Source organism: Brachionichthys hirsutus, chromosome 2, assembly GCF_040956055.1.
Source record: "Brachionichthys hirsutus isolate HB-005 chromosome 2, CSIRO-AGI_Bhir_v1, whole genome shotgun sequence".
Classification (NCBI taxonomy): Eukaryota; Metazoa; Chordata; class Actinopteri; order Lophiiformes; family Brachionichthyidae; genus Brachionichthys; species Brachionichthys hirsutus.
This window is the reverse complement of record NC_090898.1, coordinates 2,344,046-2,368,862: the sequence shown is the minus strand read 5'-3', so window position 1 is coordinate 2,368,862 and position 24,817 is coordinate 2,344,046. Positions and strand designations below refer to the sequence as shown.

General features: G+C 43.1%; 1 protein-coding gene across 1 annotated transcript; it reads right to left on the bottom strand.

The window, feature by feature from the left end:
* Window positions 1-3,684: 3,684 nt before the first annotated feature.
* LOC137906109 (uncharacterized) lies at window positions 3,685-6,818 on the bottom strand. The gene is given in 6 exon segments (XM_068750410.1): window positions 3,685-3,746; window positions 4,750-5,403; window positions 5,406-5,691; window positions 5,904-6,080; window positions 6,318-6,512; window positions 6,681-6,818. Coding segments are annotated over 6 exon segments (1,512 nt in total).
* Between the last annotated feature and the right edge of the window lie 17,999 nt (window positions 6,819-24,817).

The following is a 24,817-nucleotide window of genomic DNA, read 5'->3' as shown; positions in this document are numbered from 1 at the left end:
CATTTTTATTTACTGTATTCTGAAACATCTGAATGGTGGCCCGGTGGTGCAGTGGTAAGCACTGTTGCCTCACAGCGAGATGGTCGCAGGTTCGTCTCCGACTTGTGGCCATTCTGTGAGGAGTTTGCATGTTCTCCCCGTGTCTGCGTGGGTTCTCTCCGGGTTCTCCGGCTTCCTCCCACCACCAAAAACATGCAGCTTAGGCTGATTGGTGATGCTAAATTGCCCTTAGGTGTGAGTGTGTGTGGCTGATTGTCTGTCTGTATTGCCCTGTAATGGACTGGCGGCTTGTCCAGGGTGTACCCCGTCTCTCGCCCATTGACTGCTGAGATTGGCTCCAGCTTGGCCCGCGACCCGATGACGGAATAAGCGGTTGGAAAACGAATGAATGAAACATCTGACTGAGTTACAAATGGAAATTACTCAATCTTCTGGCTCACTTAATATAAAGCTGTTTGGAAAATGAATGAATGAATAATCTCACTTTTCAGTAGCTTCGTGTGTTACAGGAGCAGCTGCAGCAGAAGAGGGCAGTATCGCATTGTAGGTGTTATGTGCCCAGGTAGAGGCACATGTTTGTAACATGTCTATAGCCACACCTTAAACCTCTAAAGGCCTTTTGCATAATACATATTGGCTTATGTATTACCTGTTTAGTCTATGTCAATGTATATGTGCAACTAAGAAATGGAGAGAAAAAAGTTCAGCAGAGGACAAAACTACATCTGTGGGAATTTAAAAATGTGGGTGGGTGTGAGTGTGTTTTCAGAATCAGTGTTTTTATCAGCAGTGGGGGAGCCAGTAACATTAAAGGTGTTGTGACTGGTTTCCAAAACAATGCCTTCCAGAGAAAATAAACCATGCCTTCCCACATTCTGAAAAGGTTTCTCACTGTTATCTGAACATAGCATACTGACTGAGTAGGAAATATTAGCTCGAGCTGTTGGACCCCTCCCTGTTTCAAAGACACAGTCGCCTTCCGCTCGCTCTGCACAGCTTTTCGCTTTTTAACTTCAGCTGTTCAAAACCCGCCGCCCCTCTCACTTTGTCTGCATTTGCCTATTTTTCTTTATCTTGACTCGCCATTCTTTCAAGACCTTTCCTCTCACCCTGACATCCAGGTATTCGCCCCGAGGCCACAATTCCTGTTGCTAAACCTGCTGCATGCAAAGGGACAGGAGGCTGCACACCCACAGTTGGAATTGCCTCATAGCAGCGGCGGTACATGGCTAAGACATGGCTATGTGCTAGTGCTGCTGTCGTTGTTTTGTTGAGATGCAATCATGTTGCATTGTAGTATGTAAAACTACAATGATTATATTGTCAGGTTGTCCATCGTGACACAGAACTGGAGATGGATTCAGACCTGACAAATCACAATGATCTCCTTAAGCAGCAGACATTTTAATGGGCCATTTTAAAGGGCCATGAGGTGAGTACAATAAGTGGCACAAATGCACAATATGACAAAAGTAAAACAGAGAGCAATGAAAATATCAGTTTAGTGAAGAGATTTGCATACATTTAATTTGGATCATCATGAGTCAATACCTCACCCAAGGCCCAACAGTAAAGACATACACCATGAAAATCGCCCAACTTTGGGGTCTCATAATATTATGACTAAGTACAACAAAATTAAATGGTTGACACCAGACAGAGAAACAGACAAACAATCAAGGAACACGAAAACATCCCCCACATTTGAGACATCTTTAATATATGATTAGCAAGCATGAATGCCGGACTGACTCCCTATTATCATCACTGATTTGCTTCAGTCTCAGCGGTCACACACAGCTCGACTCAAAACTGTTCGATCAGAAAGGTCAAATAAAGAAACTCACACCCAATTATTTACACTACAGTCCTGCACAAATATGACTAAGTTAATTCCCAGAAACCTACCCCAGCATATTGCTGAATAAAACTTGGTGCAAGCATAGATAACAGTAGCTAGTGACTGGAGCTGGCTCTAGATATATAAACCGTCTGTGTATATAGTTTAAGCCAGGCATGGGCAAACCCAGGCCCGGGGGCCATATGCGGCCCGTTGATCTTTTTAATACGGCCCGCCAAACTTGTCCAAATTATATAATTAAATAAAATTGTATTATAATTCAACCTCATTCATTTGACCTTTTCCCTGTAATGCTACCTGTAAAAGGCCAAATCCTTTCATACAATAGCTTTCATGTGTCATTTATATTAGCTCACACAAATACTCCATCCATCTGTTCTTGGTCCGGTCCATCTGTCAAATTTTAGAACCTATTGTGGCCCGCGAGTCAAAAAGTTTGCCCGCCCCTGGTTTAAGCCTTAGAGCAGTGGTCCCCAAACACCGGGCCGCGGCCCGGTACCGGTCCGGGAGGCTTTGTTCCCGGGCCGCGCAGAAAGAATAACTAATGTATACAATTTCCGTTGTATTGATTATTAGCGTCTAAAAGGTGTTTTATTTTGAAAAGCGACCGGATTTTCACCAACGTAACATTTGCCTGTGAATTTACATGCTTTACGTGATACGTTACTAAAAACAGATGTGAACTAGCGAAAATTTAATTAAAAAACAAACGTCTTTGGAGAGCTCCTTTGCTAAGGGGAAAGTCCAGCTGAGGAGGAAGAAGAGGAGGAGGAAGAAAAGAAAACTTCTCTTAACAGACAAACCAGGATTCAGATTTAAAACTCGGGTTTATCTACAACAGCTGACTGGCTTCGTTAACGAGCAATGAATGGTTCAAAACTGCTTCGGCACGTAGAGACCAAGAACCCTGGATTAAAAGACAAGAAAGTGGAATTTATGACACAAAAAACATGACCATTTATGGTGAGTAGATATTGGTGTAATACTTTTTTAATAATACAATTCAATTCAGTTTTATTTATTTAGCGCCAGATCACAACATAAAGTTATCTCAGGGCACTTTGCAGGATTAGCAGGGAAAGACTTGCAGGGAAACACAGAACCCAACTTGACCCACAAGAGCAAGCACTCTGGCAACGGAGGCAAGGAAAAACTTCCCTTTAACAGGCAGAAACCTTGGACAGAAACTAAGGTTCATGGTGGACGGTAATAGTTATTGCAAGTGCATTATATAAAGTTTATTGGTAAGATTATAGTCTTCTTTTGTTTTTTTTATTACCCCCCCCCCCCCGGTCTGCAAAAAAATTGCCCGGCATGAAACCGGTCTGTGGCAGGAAAAAGGTTGGGGACCACTGCCTTAGAGTATTAATCACTTTCTACAACTTCTGCATGTGAAACAGAACCAACATTCACAGCAGGTCTGTAGAGGGTCACAAACTACCACATAGATGTCTGACGCGTCATCAGAAATCTTGATTGTTTTAGTGTATAGAGGGTTCATTCAATGGAAATTAATGTTGACATTGGACATTAATGCTAAGGTGTGGGAAAGCTTAGAGAAGAATGTGATTTATACGAAAGTGTGTTTTTCATTTCATTTGAATGACAATTTAAAAAACACACATTATACCTAATGTAGTGCAAACTGTGATGCTGTGACAGGATGAGGAATGACTCAGAGACAAAGGTGGGTTACTGTTCTTTACGTCTCAGACGCCAACAACAATATCTCCCAGGAGGCCTGATCAGCCTGCCATAACGGCTGCGTCGTCCCGCCGTAGGAACCTGTCGCTCCAGACATCCACGCGAACCACAGTCAGGAGTCACACCATCCACAGAAGGCCCCACTTCAGGACCTTCAACCCACTGGGACACATCTGTGATCCTGAAAGCAAAAGGGAAAGAATCAGAAGGAGTTTATTGCCATTGTCAATGAGGGTTCACAGACAAGGATTTTTTCTTGGTGAAGTCGTGTTACATGTAACAGTAATGACTAAGATACAAAAACATATAAGTACAGAACACATCACAAAACAGCAGCATCAGGAGTGGATCCAGAGTTGTGTATTAGCAGCAGTAAAACTAATATAATCATGCAGTGTAAACAGAACAGTGCAAGTTACTGGCTATAAAGTGTTCACAAGTCCGATACAGAATTATTAAGTGTTCATGACTCTTACAGCCGAGGGGAAGAAGCTGTTCTTGTGGTGGGAGGTTCTGGTCCAGATGGACCGTAGCCTCCTGCCTGAGCAGAGAGGGTCAAGGAATGGGGATCCTGGGCTGTAAACACCTCTTCGTCAACCACATGTGCTGGCTTAAGCCTATCCAATGTGATGCGCTCTCTACGTCCACCTATATCTATCACAAAACTCTTCAAGTACCCTAAATGGGCCATCGTAAGGAGGCTGTATAAGCGACCAGTGGGCATCAGGATGATGATGAATATATTTATTTGATAGAATGTTAGGGCAGTACAAGTACAGTCAAACAATAATATGTATTACAGTACAAGTACAGTCAAACACCCTGTCTTAAAAAGCTCTTGCGGTCTTGTTTCCGTTGAAAGTCCTTAGTACATAATTCATCGACAAACGAACCAAGCTTTAGCAAGCTCCACGAATGACCATGGAAAACAGTGATGAATAGGTAAATAGACTGCACTTATATAGCGATTTTTCCGCCGCTTCGTGGTGCTCAAAGCGCTTTACATTAGGCCTCACATTCACCCATTCACACTCCAGTGGGCGACTGCTGCCATGCAAGGTGCTGCCAGACCCACTGGGAGCAACTTGGGGTTCAGTGTCTTGCCTAAGGACACTTCGACATGCGGACAGTCAGAGCTGGGACTCGAACCACCGACTCTCTGATCACCGGACAACCCACTCTACCAACTGAGCCACAGCCACCCCCACCGGAGGAAGAGCGGTGTCCGACGGAAAGTGACGCACTGCGGGATGTGACTGTGAGGCAGAACTCCCTGGTGAAAAACTCACCTGGAATGCGGAGCGGTTGCCCGAACATCTCAGCAGGTGAAACATCCAGGTCCTCCTTAGGAGCTGAACGCAACCCCAGCATCACCCAAGGCAAACAATCTACCCAGTTACCATCTGAGAGCGCAGCACGCAAAGCTACCTTGAGCGAGCGGTGAAAACATTCAAATAAGCCGTTAGCCTGAGGGTGGTACGCAGTAGTGCGGTGAACCTGTGTGCCCAGGGAACTCGCTGATGAAATAAACGCATGTGCCACGGCTGCAGATGTTGTGGAGACAAGTGGAACCGCCTCTGGCCACTTGGTGGTACGGTCCACCATAGTCAGCAGGTGCGTAAAACCCTGGGAGGGAGGTAAGGGGCCCACCAGGTGCACATGCACATGGTCAAATCCCCTGGCCGGAATTGAGAACAGTTTGAGTAGCGTCCTGGTGTGCTGGTGAATCTTAGCATGCTGACACCCTACACATGCAGCAGCCCATTCCTTTACCTCCTTGCAAAGACCGGGCCAGACCAACTTGCTACTGACCAGCCTCACTGATGCACACATGCCTAATGGGAGAGCGAGTGAACAGAGTCAAAAACCCGGACACGCCAGGCAACTGGTACGACTGGGCAGGAGCAACCCATGGAGACATTGCAGAGGAGGGCAGGACCACCTACTTGCACCACAACATCCTTGAGCTTGAGGCCTGTACCGACAGGTTTAAGGGTTAGGATGTCCAGATTACCAGGCTGGTGATGGCAGAAAAATTGATCCCCAGCCACATGTTGAATGTCCATCGTAAACTCAGAAATTGCTGCCAAGTGGCGCTGCTGACGTGCAGACAACGGCTCGGTTACCTTGGACATAGCAAAAGTCAGTGATTAAGATCAACATAGGCTGTAAAAGCGCGGCCCTCAATAAAAAAATTGAATTGGCACATTGCCAGGTACTTCGCCAGCAATTCCCAATCAAAAACGCTTTACTTGCGCTTGTTGTCTCACAGTTTACGGCTGAAAAATGCCAGGGGCTTCCATGCACCAGCCAAACGCTGCTCGACCACTGCACCCACAGCTAAGTCCGAGATGTCATTTGTCAGAGCAATGGATGCTGTGGCTGAAGGGTGTGCCAGTAATGTCGCACTAGCCAGGGAAGATTTAGCCACATCAAAGGCCTGGCACCATTCGGGAGTCCAGTCTACCTGGTCCTTAGCCTTCTTCAGCCTCAGAGCATCGTACACTGGGATGAGCTGAGCGAGGGAGGAAATGGTTGTAAAAATTTACCAGGACCAGAAACTCCTGTAATGTCTTAACAAATACTAAGACATTACATACTGGCGAAAGTCTGCCACCGCTTGCACCTTAGAAAGCAACAGAACCGCGGCCTACAACAAAATGCGGTGGCCCAGGAAATCCATCACCGGCAGTCCGAACTGGCACTTCTGCGAGTTTTCTATCAGGCCATGATCATCAAGGCGCTGAAATACCTGTCTAAGGTGCAACAGGTGCTCCTCTGCTGAATTACTGGCCAAAATGTCGTCACGGTAAACGATAACAAATGGCAGGTCACGCAAGACGGAGTCCATCAGGTTCCTACGCAGGCCAAAAGGCCAGATGTGTAGGAGCTCAAAAAGCAGAGTAATGACTGCGGTCTTGGGCACATCCTCTGCACGCAGCGGAACCTGGTGATAACCACGCACAAGGTCTATCTTCAAGAAACATGTTGTGCCTGCCAGGCGAATGGAAAAATCCTGGATCTACGGAATGGGATAGTGGTCATGTGCGGTGATGTTGTTGAAACATGGGCGAAAATCACTGCATGGCTGCCATGACCCATCGCCTTTGCATACCATGTGGAGCGACAAAGCCCAAGGACTGTTCAAACGCCTCACTATACCCAGACGCTCCATTGTAGCAAACTCTTCCCTAGCCAAAGTCAACTTGACGGGGTCGAGTTGCCGTGCTCCTGCAAAAACTGGTGGACCCATCGTGGGAATGAAGTGCTATATTCCATGCTTAGCAACCGCGGTAGAAATGGCGGGTGTGGTCAACAACGGAAAATCCATCAGCAACTGCTGAAACTCATCGCCCGATGCTGAAAAACTGGCATTCATTAACGACCCAGGTCCCCCCATCTGACATGGGAAAGTTGCAAAATCAATGCATCAATTAATCATTTAATCAGACGCCAACAACAGAATGAATGAAATAAGAGCGCCGAAACACTATGGGCGCAAAATTAAGTTCACTATCCTGTTAGATAAATCTGCGAATGTGTTTATCATTAATTCACCAACCTCTTGGGTGAGAGACCTGTTACCAAGTGCTCGCCACAGTGCACTGTCTAATGTGCTTCAATAGTATGAGCTGCATTTCTCCAGCACCAATTAATTACAAGGTACTGTAGGTACACAGATGACTTATGTCCACTTATAGAACTTTGACTGAAATGTAGTTTTACTGTTGATGGTGGCAGCAGTAAATTTGGACTGGCTTCACAGTGTGATCTTGTCAAAATAAACATAATTGCATAGCACTCCTGAGAGAGATAACAATGGTGAGATTACTGTGGTATAAGTTGCAAGTTGTGAAAGGCACTTTAATGTGTTCATCGCTGGTGTGGTGATGTTGCCACAGCAACCAGGGGTGGACCCATATCAATAATTGACAGAAGTAAGGCTTGTCCAGGTATGCGCAACAGTCAGGGATAGTTTTCACAGAGCCTCGGACACATGCACAGAAAAATGCATACATGTTATTCACCTATTCTTTAGTCACAATTAAATCTTAATTCTTGTGTCATTATGCCTGCAAATGTACTCAGTACAAACACACACAACATTATATTTACACCCTATGGTGGGCCCCTGTAAACACTTCCACAAACACACACACACACACGCAGTATACTGTATATATAGTGGCTCCTAACATGCAGAGAGGGCATCGGGTGACGGTGCCGCCATACTCAGTGCACCTGGAGCGGTTAGGGGGGGTGGATGCCTTGCTCAAAGGCACCACAGCAGTGGAGGTAGAATGGCCCTTCTCCAGCCACCATTCCATATTTTTGTCTGGACTGGGACTTGAACCATCCAGTTCCCAACCCAAGTCGACTGAGCCACTGCCACCACAAACCCTACTGTTGACAATAATTACCTCTGCCAAGACAGCGGTTGTGTAATCGCAGGTGTTTGTTTGTCCGTCCGACCGTGAGCAAAATAACTCAAAAGGTTCTGGACGAATCTTCATAAACATTTTCAGGAAATGTTGAGAATCTTAGCAGGAACAGATGAGTCACTTTTGGTGATGATCCAGAAGAGATCCTGGATGATGGATTAGTTTTGGTAACACTGCAGTCAATGGAGCTTCAAGATTTCTTCCTCAATATCTCGGTTGATTATTGACCAATGTCTTTGGAATTTGACACAGTCATGTAGAGTGGGGTCCTCTATCTTACAACTGAATTTAATCTGGATCTGATCCAGAATGAAGTCAGGAAAGAAAAACATTGAATCAACTCCGATTCACTTTTTCTTTTCATGGTTGGTGTATAAAGATACCAAAAACAATTTAGAACCTTTTGGTGATGATCCAAATCACCATGTGGATGTGTGACTCTAATTATGAGGGGAATGAGCTGCTCAGCGGAGGGCTGCACTCTCTGAATGTTTTTCTAGTTTGAATTGTGTTCTCTGTAATTTGTTTATTGACGGCCAGGCTCAGTGTGAACTTAGTGGCTCTAAGCAAGAAAATGGTCCGAGATATGAATCTTTCTCCTTTGACAAACATTGGTCGACACATTCTACAGTGGCTCAGGAAGTGTTGACACAATTCCAGCTGGTGGTTTATCCTGTTCAGTGACAATACTACATATCGCTGTCTGTGGGTGTGTTACATTTTAACCTGAGTGAATGTATTGTAAGCATATAGACAGAGTCGTCAAACACTGGTCTTTGGGGGAGTTTAGTCTATTTTCTGCATGTTTGTGTCTGCATGCATGTCAGCATGTGGGTTTGCATGTTTTATATCAAATAGATGAGGCAAATGGCTCAGTGCAGCAGGTTTCTCCTCTAAATGCCTCCAGACTATTTGTGCAAATACAGAGATCATTCCATAGCAAACTCTCTCCCCATGCATCAGGTCACTCATAATTCAACCCAGCTGCTTGACTGAATAGCTGAAATGGGTGTGGTAGATCAGTGGGATAAGTTACCATAATAAATGACTCGAGTACAACAGTTCAAAATGAATTGGTGGATGTTTTATTAATGACCTATTCTAAAACCCAGAATACAGTGACAAAAGGATCAGATGGATTCCATCTCAGGAACTCCTAGAAGAAAATCAGTTAGGAAGCTGAAGCTTGGACGTCATTGGACATTCCTCTTGGAGAAGATCCCAAGCAAATCCCTGAAGCCCGCACAGACTAGATGCCGTCACTGTCACCTGATTGAATAGTATAGAAAATGTCTGGTGGGATTTGAATTCAATTTTATTATTATTGAAGAAGGAGATTGTATCAAATAAACCTTTTACAGTATTATCTTACAATAGAACTGCAGGCAGCGGACGGTGTTGACAAAAATAATTCTGAGGTGTGCAAAATTCTAGGAACAATTCAATACACTGAAATGTTGTCTAAACACTGCTGTGTATTTTCCAATCGAATCTAAATCAGAATTGATGTATTTGCCATTTTGAATTTTTCTCGGTGCAATCGTGCAACATGAAACATAAAATGACAATAAATAAGAAAATGCAAAACTACAACGATATGCTATAGGGTATGCAGTAAAAATAGTTTAAGTAAAAAACATATGAATATCAAAACCCACCACAAAAACAGGAGCATCAAGATCGAGCCACAGATCAGCAGCAGCAAAGACTAACAGTCCCACAGTGCAAGTTACCTGTTATAAAGTGTGACTGTAGCCTCCTGCCTGAGGGGAGACGGTCAAACAGTCCATATAGGGGGTGAGAAGGGTCTAAATATTTTTATGCTGTAAATTCCCCCAACAGTATCTTTCATCCCAAGCCAGTATGGATGCTAGTCCCGTCAAGCCGCACAGGTGGTTACCAGAAAACGCTTGCATCCAGATGCATTTAAATGCCATCCAGATTGACATCCACCATAAAGGAGGTTTTCTGGGAGACATGTCTGTGTAGCTTCTCAGTCATCCAGGTCGTGGTAAATCACGAAGAGCAAAAACAAAGAATCAACTGGACTTTTCAACTAGCTAAGTAAAGATTATGGGTTGTGTACAGAAGACAAGTGAGGAATTGAGCACCTCACATTCTTCCTCAAAGCTCATAACTCTGGCTTTCCCTCCACACTAGGGCTTTTGTTTAGCCCAGACTCTCATTTTTTATTGGACTTGACTTTATTCCGCTTTCACTGTACTACCCATAATCTATGTTTTTATTCCCTACCCCACCCACAGTTTAAGTGAGAGTCTGTTTAAGCGGTTATGAGTAGTCTTAATACTACATATTAGAAAAAGCACTCCATAGCAACCCCTGTAATGTTGTATCGACTGCTGCTTTCATGCTCAGCTTTTCATCTTCAATGCATTTGGAAATGTGTTTATTCCCTTTTTGGTCACTGGTGCATAACCTTTTCTAAATGTGCTACAACACATGACAGTAACATCATATCCCATGTGCAGCAGCGAAGGTAAAAGCATTTTCTGTACTTTTCTGAGCATTTATACACATGCTAGAAAGTATTCTTTTCATATTTCCCAAAAGCAAACAGAAAATCAATTGTTTGATAATGCATAGCAACGATCTTTCACTCTTTTTCATCTGACTGAATTTTTATCTCACTTCTCCCCCACCTTGGTCTTTGCAGGGCTCTCTTATCACCGCCCTGTTCTGTTGCTAGGCCATTCACTCCCCTCTCTTTTCTCTTGCTATCTGCACACCCTAATCCTCCTGCAGTCACTCCCCTCCATTCCTGATGATGTTGTTCCCTCTCCTTGTACTCCTTTGCTCCAATTGTGCATTTTGACGCATTCCGATCCTCTGCCATCATACCTGCTTTTCAGCGCTCCTCTGCAGTGAACAAAGACTCTGTGGTGTTACCCTGAACCAGCCACTGTTCCCAGCTACTAGACATAACGAATATAAAAACTTAAAGGCATTGCCAGCAGACTTGGTTTGTTTGTGCATTCACTGGATTGTCATTAGGATTTTAACCATTGCATATATTCTATTACTCAAAAGATTGTTACCTCATGGGTTCTCATTTAGAAGCCCTTTGTGAGTCATGTTGGTGAATATTTATATCGAATTGGATTTAGTCAAATTACTTTTTTGTGCCATTTCTTTCCCCTCCTTCCTTTCTAAGGATTAGACATAAGGGAGTGAGTCAAATCAGCCTTTGAACCTTTTTTTGGTCCCTGCTGTTTGGCTGTCATTGTTTCAACCTTTTATTGTTCTCCTGTCAGCATGCCGCTGTGCAGTTTTGCTTTCTTTGGATGATATTAAAAGAATAATTGCATGACCATTTTTGAAGGAAATCTTTTTGGAAATGAATATCCTCTCTGAGGTGGCAACAAGTTTTTTCATATTTTGCAGTACCACCTTTGTGCAAACACAGGCTGATTTAGGAGGTCTGAGAAGCCCAAACTCAGATGGAAAATGAGTGAAAAGTGTTAGACGTTATCAAACACAGCAAATACTAAATTCCATAGAACATGCACGTTATCCGTGACTGTAGTGGTGCCAAAAGGACACACCCTGATATGCCCGTAATAGCAGCAGGTCACCCGCTGCCTCTATTGTTGCGTTGATTCTCTGGTCTCCGTTGTTACACCGGCTAGATCAAGTGTCACAAAGTGAAATTCAATCATTCTCCTCCAAAAACCTCAACAGGGATTCAACGCTAACAATGTTCCAGCGTTCTGGGAACCTTACTGTAAATAGTCCATTGGCTTGCCTCACAGCCACGATCCCTCCAGCAAGCAAACACAATCACAATCAGGTCTCAAAAGCTCAGTTTGGGTTGAAACCATTGGTTTGATGCTGCTGCTTATAAGCATGTGTCCAATATAAAGTCCTGCTCCAAGCTTTGTGCTTTCATGCTGAATAGCTGTCCGTAACCTCTTTGGCATTTTTCACATACCTCTGTTATCCCCTCTCAGTGAGGCGGATTTATGCCTCTGAAACTCGTTGCAGGACATGACACACAGAATCTTCTCATTCGGAGCATGATGATAGTACCAGTTTATATTACCCATACTGCTTTGTGTTTCTGGTGCCACAAACTGTACAACAGAGCAGACCTCTGTCAGACCATGTTCATAAATCATTAGAAAAATAAATAAATCACTTAAACACCTTTGCAGGGCTACAAATTCTTTTTTTTTTCTCAAATCAAAATACCTTTGTCATTATTCCGTGACTAACGACTTGTGGCCTTTTTGTGAGGAGTTTGCATGTTCTCCCCGTGTCTGCGTGGGTTCTCTCCGGGTTCTCCGGCTTCCTCCCACCAAAAACATGCAGCTTAGGCTGATTGGTGGCACTAAATTGTCCGTAGGTGTGAGTGTGTGTGGCTGATTGTCTGTCTCTGTGTTGCCCTGCGATGAACTGGCGGCTTGTCCAGGGTGTACCCCGCCTCTCGCCCATTGACTGCTGCGACAGGCTGTTTTTTTGGTTCTTAGAATCTTGATTAAAACTAGGAATTAAAGGTCTAAGACACTGTCTAAAACACACGGCTGTATCTCAATTGGTAGAGTGGGCCATGCGGTGATCAATAAATCGGTGGTTCGAGTCCCAGCTCTGACTGTCAGCATGCCGAAGTGTCCTTGGGCAAGACACTGAACTGCATGGCAGCAGTCACCCATTGGATTGTGAATGCGTGAATGTCAAATCAAATGTAATTGTTCAATTAAAACAATGTCAAAATATATTTAAAACATTTATCAAGCTAATAATTAGGGGCGACAGTAGCTCAGTCCACAACTTTGCTTGCGGACCAGAGGGAGGCCGGCTCAAGACCAGCATTGACAGTGGAGTGCGGACTGAGGGTTGGAGAGGCGCCGGTTTGCCTCCTGAGCACTGCCAAGGTGCCCTTGAGCTAGACCCTCCCGCTCTCTCCATTTATTTATTCGTAAAAGTGTGTGTAAATTGTATATTGAGTGAAAAAAAAGGATTTCCCCACATGGGATTAAAAAAGAAAATGTTATTCTTTAACTCATTCAGCGCCAGCCATTTTCAGCTCAGCTATATGCTGAGTGCCGCAGTTTTCGCGCATTTTTCCCGATTTGCAAGCCCACCAGAATATTCTTTACTATGACTATGCAACCGCCGAAACATGTCAAAGGAAAGATTAAAGTCTCTTCTTTCATCAGAAAAAAAGAGTGTGTTCCAACTGAGTTATTGGCCAATGAAGAGAGGCAGATTCCAATGTCATGGTTGCCAGTGAATGTCACTCAAAGAGTAAGTAATATAAATATATCATCCATTAATTTTCTGCCTGCTCCTATGTAGGGGTGCAGCCCCCCGAGGACCGCAGGAGGCCAGATAAACCCCGGACAAGCCACCAGTTCATCACAGGAAAAAATATTTTAAAACACTTTAAAAGATTGCCGTTTTGACAATTGAAAAACTAACATGCTATTTTTCCTTATTTTTTAAAGCTCCGCCTGCAGTCAAACATTAGAGCAGGCACTGCTTAAACATTGCAATCAGGCTTTGTGCATCATATACTTTTGTGTGAGTTTAAACACTGACACACCCAGTGGCCTACAAACCCCAGAGAATGGTTCGACCCAGGAAACATACATACAGTGTGATGTTACATCTGGCTGTTAGTAGCATATACTTGTCTCATAGAATTTGTTCTTGCTGAACGACATATTGTCGCCAAACTTCAGGACGCTTGAATGTCATTTCACCACAGCGACAGATTTATGCAATGCTGACGCCATTATAAAAGCGTTGAGATTCGCTGTGTGTTTAATGACTTTATCGTCCCAGCAGAGTAAACATTTGTCAACACATTTTTTTAGGGAGAGGTTAGGTGTTATCACGTCTTAGGACTGATAAAATGACTGACTGGAAAGTTTTATCACCTTTAAATAATGAGTCTAGAGAACTATAAACATACACAGTAGTAAAAGTATGACACTTGTGATTTTAGTTTCAAAGTAAATTGTACTCACACCCATTTTATGGAACAGGATGAGACAAGCCTCACATTTACACGTTACACATACTTACATACATGTTGTGGTGGAGCTACAGCAGAAGAGCTCTTAGCTCTAGTCTTAAACAGTTGGGCGCCATAGCAACGAGCTGTACATTCAGCAGATAGTGACCATGAACAAATGTTTTCAGTGAATGCTATCACGGTTTGGCTTGTCTTTCAAAGTACCACTGCACACAATTGGATACTGCCTTCATGTACGGGTGCATGCTGTTTGAGAGCCTTCTCTGCGTTCTAATAATCGCTTATCCTTTCTATCTGACTCCAGGCGGGAGGCGAGGTACACCTTACAGTTGTTGCTGTTATTCGTGTCCAACTCAAAGTTAATGAGTATCTCAGCACCTTATTGTACATAGTAATATCTTACTGATGAAAACAGGTACAGCGATGACATCCAACCTTTTCATGTTCAGCCCAGAGTTCAGTATGAATCTGTTAAATGCTATCCAGTGGTTTCAGGGGATCGGCTGCATCATTGGCATTTAGTGGTGTATTTTCACAACACAGTGTATAGTATATTGTTATATGAGAATCATGAAACACAGGACGTGATGTTAAACCTATGCATTGTGCCAATAGATGGTATACCGGTACATTCACATGAGGCATATCTTGATGTTAAAAGTGGAAAATGCACCTAATATGGGAAGGATTTACATTTTGGGACACACCATCGTAGTGTGGACTGGAGTGAGGCAAGTTAATGAACAAATCACTTTTTTTTTTGAGCCAGAAAAGGGTCTTTCCGCTTAATCCAGATCCACTGGCTGCTTCTATCAGCCGCTTCAGAAAGTGATTATAGTAATGTAGGAGAACATTGTTGTCTTCATAGAAATGGCAAACAAGGTCTGTTTTACTGACAATCCATTCTGATATAGTTTGACCTTGCTATTGACTCTTGAATCTCTCTTAAATTAGTTTCCATAACAGTTTGTCCAGATATTGATGTTTCCCAGAAGAGGAACAAGGATCACTCTGAACAATATGGCAGGCAATGAATGAAACATGGTCTAATGATTTCAGAAAGAATGAAGGAATAGGCTCTTTGGGAGCTGAGCAGAGACAACCAAGGCAATGATCATGGAAAAATGTAGTGTAGCTTACCGGATGAAAGGAACACACTTTTGACTTGGTAAAAAAAAAAAAAAAGGTTGTACTCTTCAATAGGTTATTTTTGACCTATAAATCTTTTCAATGAGGCGGGCTTTAACAAGTGTGAGTCAACCAACCATGATATGTTACTGTAAGTGATGTGATTGAGATGATAATGATGGGAGAAAACATGCACTCCAAAGAATGAGAAATATTTATATATATATATATATATATATATTAATTCTGGGTAATTGAAACCAAACACAATCTGCACAAAAACATTAAAGCATTTATGTGCCTGTACTTGGGAGGAAAAACTGCACAGGCTGTAATTTGGCTCAGCACAAGAAAACAAAGAAAGTGACGGACTTCCTTTTTCCGTGTCAGCCCTCTGGCTGAATGTATTTGTGTTTGCATTGTTCTGAATCCTGGGGGGACATGTCTGCTTATCACACAGTCATTCCGACAGGGAAGCACCAAGGGAACAGTCAGAGTCTTTACGTATGAGCCTCACTGTTAACATGAACCTGTTGTAGATCTGGAGGTTAGAAGACGCCGCTCATCCTAACAGAAACTTGGGAGGCTCACATCGACCCACATATGCTGCAGCGTTTCCACACAGAGCAGCGCTCCATATAGTAGCAATTACACACCATGTGCTTTCATTTATCCGTGTCTCCATGGCGACCATACAAACCTTTTCCATGGCTGTTACAAATGCATCTGGTTAAATCATTACTGGTAAACCCTGTTGCCATAGTGATTGTGGGTGTGGCGGGAGTGGAAGAGTCACACGGGCAGTGGGCAGAGAAAGCAATGGTTAACAGTGGGATCATAGAGACACACATACAGACAGTAGAGGAAAAAATCTGTCCCACATACGCACAAGCTTGAGATGACGCATGGTTCATAATCAGGAAATGCTGCTCTTATGAATGAAAATAGAAAAAGAGAGCAGGAGACGAATAATCAAGTTAGGAACACTTTTGTGGGCGCTGGTAAACTGGGAACTTTGCCACTGAACTGAGGAGGATTTTCCATGGAACATGTTGGTTTTTCCCTCCTTTAATTTGTCCTCATCCTGTTTCAAAGTTATAAATGTCTGGCAGGAGTTGGTGCTATAGCAGAAAGAGGTATATATATATATATATATATATATATATATATATATACATATATATTTAAAGAAAAGTCCAAGACCCATAAATGCTTATTGACTTTAAAAAAGATAAATGTATGCAGAGGTAAAACATAGCCTGCTGTGCCAGATGTTTGGAAAAGGGCAGCCACTTTCAAAATAAAATCTTGGCAGATGATTGTGTTATCCGTCTGGCAGTTGGACAAGAGTCAGGGACAAGAGTGGAAAAATATTTCCCTACAAGAAAAGCCTTCACTGTCAATTGTGCTTTAACCTACTGTCTGTGACCACCAACCGAGCACATGATATTTATACACAGAAGTCAGTGTACAATTACGTACTTGGGCAGGAGGGAAGATATGTGAAATGATGGGCCAGAGCCTGGAGTGGAGGACGATTCTGGGCTGTTAAACCAGTTACTGCCGCGGAGCAGACTGGTATTGGCTGTAAACCAGTCCATACTTTGTGCTTCTATTAAGAGTTTAAGTTTGAGCATTGCCCATTGCCACCATGATGGGTTTTGTTTTGTTAACAAATATTGTATTGCTTTTGAGTTACAACTGACCATTTACATCACTTTGGGACTTTCATTATTGCTTTCACTTATTCATGAATAATAATATGGCTGGAACGGAATAAGCTGGGAGCTTGAGAGTTCTGCGCAGGATCTTAGCTGTCCCGAGGACTGCGCTCTTCTGGACGGAGATGCCGGACGTTGTTCCTGGTATCTGCTGGAGCCATGCACCCAGCTTGGGGGTTACTACCCCTAGTGCCCCGATCACTACTGGCACCACTGTTGCCTTCACTCCCCACATCTTCTCCAGCTCTTCCTTCAGCCCTTGGTATTTCTCTAGCTCTTCGTGTTCTGTCTTCCTGATGCTGCTATCGCTCTTACTCGCTTCATCCACCACGATGCCCCTCTGCATCTGGAAGTCTCACAGGATCTTGGCTCGATTGTTTTCAACCACCTCTGGAGGTGTCCTCCATCTTGACTCTGGGGTCTCCAGTCCTTATTCGGTACAGATGTTCCTGTACACGACGCCTGCAACCCGTTTCTGTTGTTCCATGTCGGCCTTGCCTACCGGCATCTTAAATCTGCCGTGATGTGCTGCACTTCAATGCACTCATTTTCTTCTTTTTCTACTTCTTTACTCATCTCCAACATGTTGTCGTTATTCATGGGGGCAAACTCTTCCTCGGTTGCATCCTCGAATCCCTCCCCACCTCGGAGCTCAGCCAGTCGCACGGGCGTGGTTACGGCTGCTCTTTGAATGTCTTTAGTAATCATTGGCCGCTTCAGGCCACAGATTCTTCCAGCAAGCGTTTGATCATTTCAGATCTCATCTCAAGGATTTCTCTATTTATCTGTAAAAGTTCCACAAAACACCTGAATTGATCACCATTGCCTTAAAACGAGGTAAACAAACTGATCACATGATTCAGATCGCACAAGAGAAGGAAGAATTAAATATTCTTTGTGGATACTTGAGTTGGGGTTTACTGTACATATTTTTATATATTTAAGTTGCACACGAGCATAAGTTGCAGGGTCAGCCAAACTATGACTAAAGGTAATGGACTGCACTTTTTATTATAGTTTAAATAAAGTGTGACATAGTCCTGAAAATACGGTAAGTACAATAGTTCAGTCTATAATCAAATCAAAACATAACAGCCCTATTGAATAGGGATATGGAACTCTTATTATTTTGGTAACTGCATTATTTCTATGTTCTTCTATATACAGTAATATTTCCAATAAAGTAAAACAGCCTCTGCAGTGTGAGAAGGAGGGTCTTCGTACTCCATGCTTAATGAGATATGGTTTTGCTGCAACACAATGGGCCCTTAAAACAAAAAGGGTCATTCAGGGTGCATTGATGCATGATTACTCTGCATCCTGCCAGGAAGGGCTGCTGCTAATTTTTGAGTTACTGACAATGTGATTAAAACTAAAGTGAAATCTGGTTTAATCAGGATTTCATCAGACTTTCTCAACTGATTAAACAGACGGCTTCACGCACACTGCAGTGGCAATGACACGTTTCTGACATGACTCATGACATGTCATGGCTCTACAGAGCCAATGGTAATAGCCCATCTAAGTGCACTGCTAATACTGGTTTGTTCTGATTTGCAAGTCTGCTTTAAGAAATGTCGGCATCTTGCAAAGCTTCTAAATATTCAGAAAATGTGGCGTCGATCTCAGTCTGCCCAGGACAAAGGGTGATAATCAGAGCATGTGAGTGGTCCTGATGAGTGCTTCATTACCATTAATCACAGTGAGCCTGATGAGTGCTTCATTACCATTAATCACAGTGAGCCTGATGAGTGCCTCATTACCATTAATCACAGTGAGCCTGATGAGTGCTTCATTACCATTAATCACAGTGAGCCTGATGAGTGCCTCATTACCATTAATCACAGTGAGCGAAACATTTGCAGCTTCACTCAGAGGCAACCTTTTGGACACGAAGCAAATTAAGCTCAAAGTGACATCCAACAGTTTTGGCAATAATAATAATAATAATAATAATAATAATAATAATAATAAAAATCTGCATTCACACTTCAATGTCTTGGAAATTAACCTCACGTAGAAGGACTCGCACACACACACACAAAACTTGAAAATACTATAGTATGAATGCAGGGCAGTATTTGGTGGTGTAACATTCGTTTAGGTGGCAACATCCTCATAATATATGAAGACAAATAAAAGATTCAGATGTAAAGATATGGAAAAGAATATGAAAATAATGATATTGCAATAAATAAATAAAAAAGCAGGACTTTGACTGACATTGACACCAGAAAAACGTCTTTCTACTTGCTTACCAGTAACTTGCTTGTTGGACAAAATTTGGGTAGCAATAATAAAGTGATGCATTTTCACTTCTATCTCACTTCCACGATTTTATTTCCAGCAGTAGCATTAAGGCCACACATGACAAATTATTCATACTACAAAAGGACTACAGACGATGTTGGATGAGTCATGTAATCTGAGTAATGAGAGTCATACGATCAACCAAAACATGTTTTCATTATACATGGGGGTTTGACTGAAATTCGCTTAACTTCCATTCAGTCTGAGCAGACCACGGGGAAGACCCAGGACACGCTGGACAGACTATGTCTCTCGGCTGGCCTGGGAACGCCTCGGGGTCCCCCCCGGAAGAGCTCGAAGAAGTGGCCGGGGAGAGGGAAGTCTGGGCTTCCCTGCTTAGGCTGCGGCCCCCACGACCGAGCCCCGGACAAGCGGTTTTAAGATGGATGGATGCTAATAATATGTAATCCCGGTGTAATTGCTGTGGTCATGTGATGTTCACATGCGTCTTTGAGGGTTTTCCTGTGTAGCTCAAACTCAGACTAACAACATATTACTACATTGGAACCTTGGTTGTCGAATATAATTTGTTCCGTAATACTGTCCAAAAACAGAAGCTATATTTCCCATAAGAAATAATGGAAACTAGATTAATCCATTCCTACACACCAGATAAACGCCCAATTACATGCCTACAGTTTTATTAATATGTAACTCTGTGTATCTAAACAACAGATAACTCAAAATTGTAAAAGGTCCAAAAAACAAAAACAAAAGTAAATTTAACCCAAGTCTGTATTATTTACATGCCATTTTGGCTGCGGTCTCATGGCATATATTGATGGAGGTGGAAGGAGGGAAGGGTTATTCCTTTGAACGTGTCAAGGACCAATGCAGGTAAGATCCCAAATGCATGACAGGAGAATGGGAATCCAGAAACTGAGCATTATTAGTCAGAACCAGGTAGTCAGTCCAAACCAGCAGACAAATCAGGATGGGAACAGGTAACAAGACAGTTCCAAGAATCGGGCAGATGTCACAAACCGGGTAGTCAGAATAATCAGGCAGACAGGCCCAAAGGGGCCGGTGAGGAGGCGACATCTACAAAACAGACAGGGCAGGTACATGAAATAACAAAACTAGCGTAGAATGAAAGAACAAGTCACAGCAATCTGTCAAGGGTCAGAGCAGATTCTATGAAGTGAGGTAAATTAGCAGATGGAAGACAGGTGGTCACGGCGGCACAGGTGATGGAAATGAGCTGATAACCAGTTGCAGATGGATCTGTGAAAAACACGAGATGTTATACTGGGACATAGAAAATAATATGCTAGACTAGGTAGCCGCCATGACAGAAGGCAAGTCCCCCTTCATAAAATGTCTGGGCAACTGTCCTTCTGGGTATTTTCCCTTCTCTTTCTCGTTAGCTCAGCTTTCTTAAGAAAAGTCTAAATTGTCGATTTTCGTACCGCGCACCTGATCCTCAATACTTCCTCATTTAACCTGCTCCTGAACTGTTCCCTACACCTCCATGCCTGTACCAGATTATACGCTTCGGCCAGCTTGATGTCTGTGCTCCTTGCTACTCCATATCTAGTTTTGCCTGCTGCAGCTTGATTTTTTATTTTTTTTGAGGCTTTGTATTTTTGTTCTTATTTTCATTTTTGACTGCAGCCAGTCTACGGTTCCTTTTTTGATTACTTGTTCTGCTGCTTATATTATTATTTATTTTTTTGTTTGTTACTGTTTTGGGACGCCAGCTAGTAAATAAGTAAAGACAGAGTCTCTGGATTTGGGGGGTTCCACCTGTTACTCTTTTTTATTGTATGTTTCCATAAATGATGATGTTGCCCACGCTCAGTGGCAGGAACGGAGAGGTTTAAAGAAGATGGCGCTGTGAGGATATGGTGGGAAGGTTTGGGCTGGAGATGCCAAGTCTCATGACTCATGGTGGTCAAACTGGAGGAGGAAATATGTGTGGGAGGAGAGGAATTCAGGGCTGTGATTATGATTATATTAGAGCATTATGAGTGATGGAGAGGTGTTTGTAAAGCAAAGCAATGCATCACAGCTCTTGTCACATAGTGACAGATATGTATAAATATTTGCTCCAGTCGCAGACACTAGAGTCCACAGGAGTTTCTGGAAAAAGCAGCATCAATTGTTTTTCCCAAGCTTTGTTTTTGATTGATAGTCCTGACAGATAGCTGGTTAATGCAGTTCACCTGGTTTACAGATGTAAATATGACACGCAGTACCTACGAAGCAGTGGAATTTAAAACCTTAAAGCGTCCAAACCTACAACACTGCTCCAAAATACATCACTGCAGGAGTTCCATAAAATTTTATTTCTATAGCACCAGATCACAACAGAAAGTTATCTCAAGGCACTTTACAGGATAAGCAGGGAAACACAGAACCCAACTTGACCCACAAGAGCAAGCACTCTGGCAACGGAGGCAAGGAAAAACTTCCCTTTAACAGGCAGAAACCTTGAACAGAACCGAAGGCTCATGGTGGACAGCCATCTGTCTTGACTGGCTGGGTTGAGAAGGAGAGAGAAAGACCGGTAGAAAGACAGAGACAATGACAGAAAAGGTGCTCTGTGCTATGATGAGCTTTGAAACCTTTGAAAAACCTCAAATAACTTATTGTCTTGTAAGAATTCACAGGAATGGAAGGTTTGAAATTGGCCTATAGCTATCTAATACATCAGGATCCATTGTTGGTTTGTTGAGAAACGGTTTAATGATTGCTGTTTTAAAAAACTTGGGTACATCGCCTGTGAGTAAGGATAGATTAATTGTATTTAGCAAAGCAATTCTAATTGAGGGCAAGACTTCTTTAAGTAGCTTAGTTGGGACCAAGTCTAGGAGACAAGTGCACAGTTTAGATGAGGCAACAGCCACACTTAGTTGCTGCAAGTTAATGGAGGTGAAACTATCCAAGTAACTATCAAGAGTAACAGCCGTATCTCTACTTCCATCACTCAGGGAGGGGTCAATGCCACACGAAGGCAGACGCTGATGAATGGCGTCCCTAATAGATTCGATTTTGGTACTGAAGAAGTTCATGAAATCTTCACTACTGAGACCTGCTGGAACAAAAGGGTCAACAGAACTGGAGCTTTGTGTTAGCCTAGCTACGGGGTCAAAGAGAAACCTTGGATTAGATTTGTTCTCTTCTATTAGAGATTAGTAATATGCTGCTCTAGCTTTGTGTTAGCCTAGCTACGGTGTCAAAGAGAAACCTTGGATTAGATTTGTTCTCTTCTATTAGAGATGAGTAATATGCTGCTCTAGCTTTGTGTTAGCCTAGCTACGGTGTCAAAGAGAAACCTTGGATTAGATTTGTTCTCTTCTATTAGAGACGAGTAATATGCCCCTCTTGCCTTGCGGAGCGCCATCCTGTAATTTTTGAGGCTGTTTTTCCAGATTAAACAAGACTCCTCCAATTTAGTTGAGCATCATATTCTCTCCACCCTTTGGGCTGTTTGCTTTATTGGTGGATTTAGGAGTGGGTGATCCAGAGTTAAAGAATGCATCGACTCTTGTTTCAGAACAGCTTGCACATATATTTTCTCGAGCAGATGCCAAATCTTTTTTTATGTTTTAAAGGTGAACTCCAACTGTAGCTACAAATCAGTCTAAAATACAACCAATGACCACTACTTTGTAAATACATTGACAAAAATATATAAACATTTCTTAAGTTATAAAATCTGTTTTGTTTACAACATAAATAGATACATGGTGGCCGCCATGTTTTCGTGTGTGCAATGCATTCTAGGTTGATGACGTGAAATGGTTGCAGCCCCTAGCTATGCACAACGAACGAAACAAATGGACTGCACTTTCCTTCGCGGTGCCCACAGCACTTTACAATTTTCACATTCACCCATTCACACAAACATTCTCACTCCACCGATCACTGGACGACCCGCTCCGCCAACAGAGCCACAGCCAGCCACATAACATGACATAAGAATATAATATAACAACATAACGTAACAACAACAAATCGGCAAATAAAAAAATAATGCAACACTGCGTGACTTTCGGATGTAATTTCCAGTCAAAAGGGAATAAGACGAGGGAGGCTCGGTGGCGCAGTGGTAAGCGCTGTTGCCTCACAGCGAGATGGTCGCGGGTTCGTCTCCGACTTGTGTCCGTTCTGTGAGGAGTTTGCATGTTCTCCCCGTGTCTGCGTGGGTTCTCTCCGGGTTCTCCGGCTTCCTCCCACCATCAAGAACATGCAGCCTAGGCTGATTGGTGACTCTAAATTGTCCGTAGGTGTGAGTGTGTGTGTGGCTGGTTGTCTGTCTCTGTGTTGCCCTGCGATGAACTGGCGGCTTGTCCAGGGTGTACCCCGCCTCTCGGCCATTGACTGCTGGGATTGGCTCCAGCTTGGCCCGCGACCCGATGACGGAATAAGCGGTTGGGACAATGAATGAATGAAGGGAATACGGCGCGAGGTGCACCTCCATAGCTGTCCTAAAGGAAGAAAGTTAAGAAAACAGTGAGAAGATGCATGTGGGAGAGTTCAGCTGGCTGTTCTGTCATTTTAGCTCAGAAACATTTGAGGCCTTTCGTTTCCCTCAGCTCATGAGAGAGCTCAGCGGTGCGCCTGGTTATAAACGAAGGCTAAAACCAAACACAGAGCTGAGCATATTCCTTTACAAGGAACCTAAACGCTCACGCGTGACGAATGAGTACAGGACAAAAAGACACGGAAAACGGGAAGAGTTGGACCGGCGGACATTCCGCTTCTTCAGCTACAGAGGACCCACAGTCACCGAAGTCCAGCACAACATGCCTTTCAAGCAGGACGTCTGTAAGTGTAGTTTTCAACACGTATGAAATGAAACGTATGAAACAGATTTCATCGCTAGAAATAAAATGGAGCTCTTAGCAGCAGACGTCGGCATGGCGGCGCAGCTACCACAAAGTCACCGCCCTCCATGACCAACTCTAGATTCCTCCCGTCGATTTTCATCACTCGCCAAAATATAACAAATGGAAATGATTTTTCACATTTTTAATCTTATAGTTATGTTACTGACAGCAAAATAAATCATATAGCACTAACATGCCATTATAGTCGGGGTTCCCTTTAAAGATAACTACAAGCGTTTGCATCACATTAATGATAAATTAGATGGTGCATAAAAACACACTTCAGACAAAAGGGACCTTCATTTTTTATTGGTGCTTTTCATTGACAAAATAATGATATTTCTGTTTTTTTGATTTGATGTTGTCCGTTCGCATTTTCAAAAATCTTGCGAAACTCTATAAGGAGTTATTTTTATTTTCTCAGATATTGCAATGTGTCGAATGATGTCATCATTTGAATCAACATAATCCTTTTTATTTTTTCTTAATTACATTTCAGATGATTAGCTGTAGGGCGGCATGGTGACGGAGTAGTTAGCGCTGTCGCCTCACAGCAAGAAGGCACCGGGTTTGAATCCTATCTGTGCAGAGTTTGTATGTTCTCCGCGTGGGTTTTATCCGGGTTCTCCAGTTTCCAAAGACACTCAATTTAGGTCAATTGGCTGCCACCGAATGGTGCGGAGTGTGTGCGTGAGTAGTTGTTCGTCTCTGTGTGGCGATGCATTCGGGGTGTACCCAGCCTCTCGCCCATAGCAAGCTGAGAGGCTCCAGCAACGCAAAGTGGAAAAAGCAGCAGATGATAAATATGCAAGAGAAAA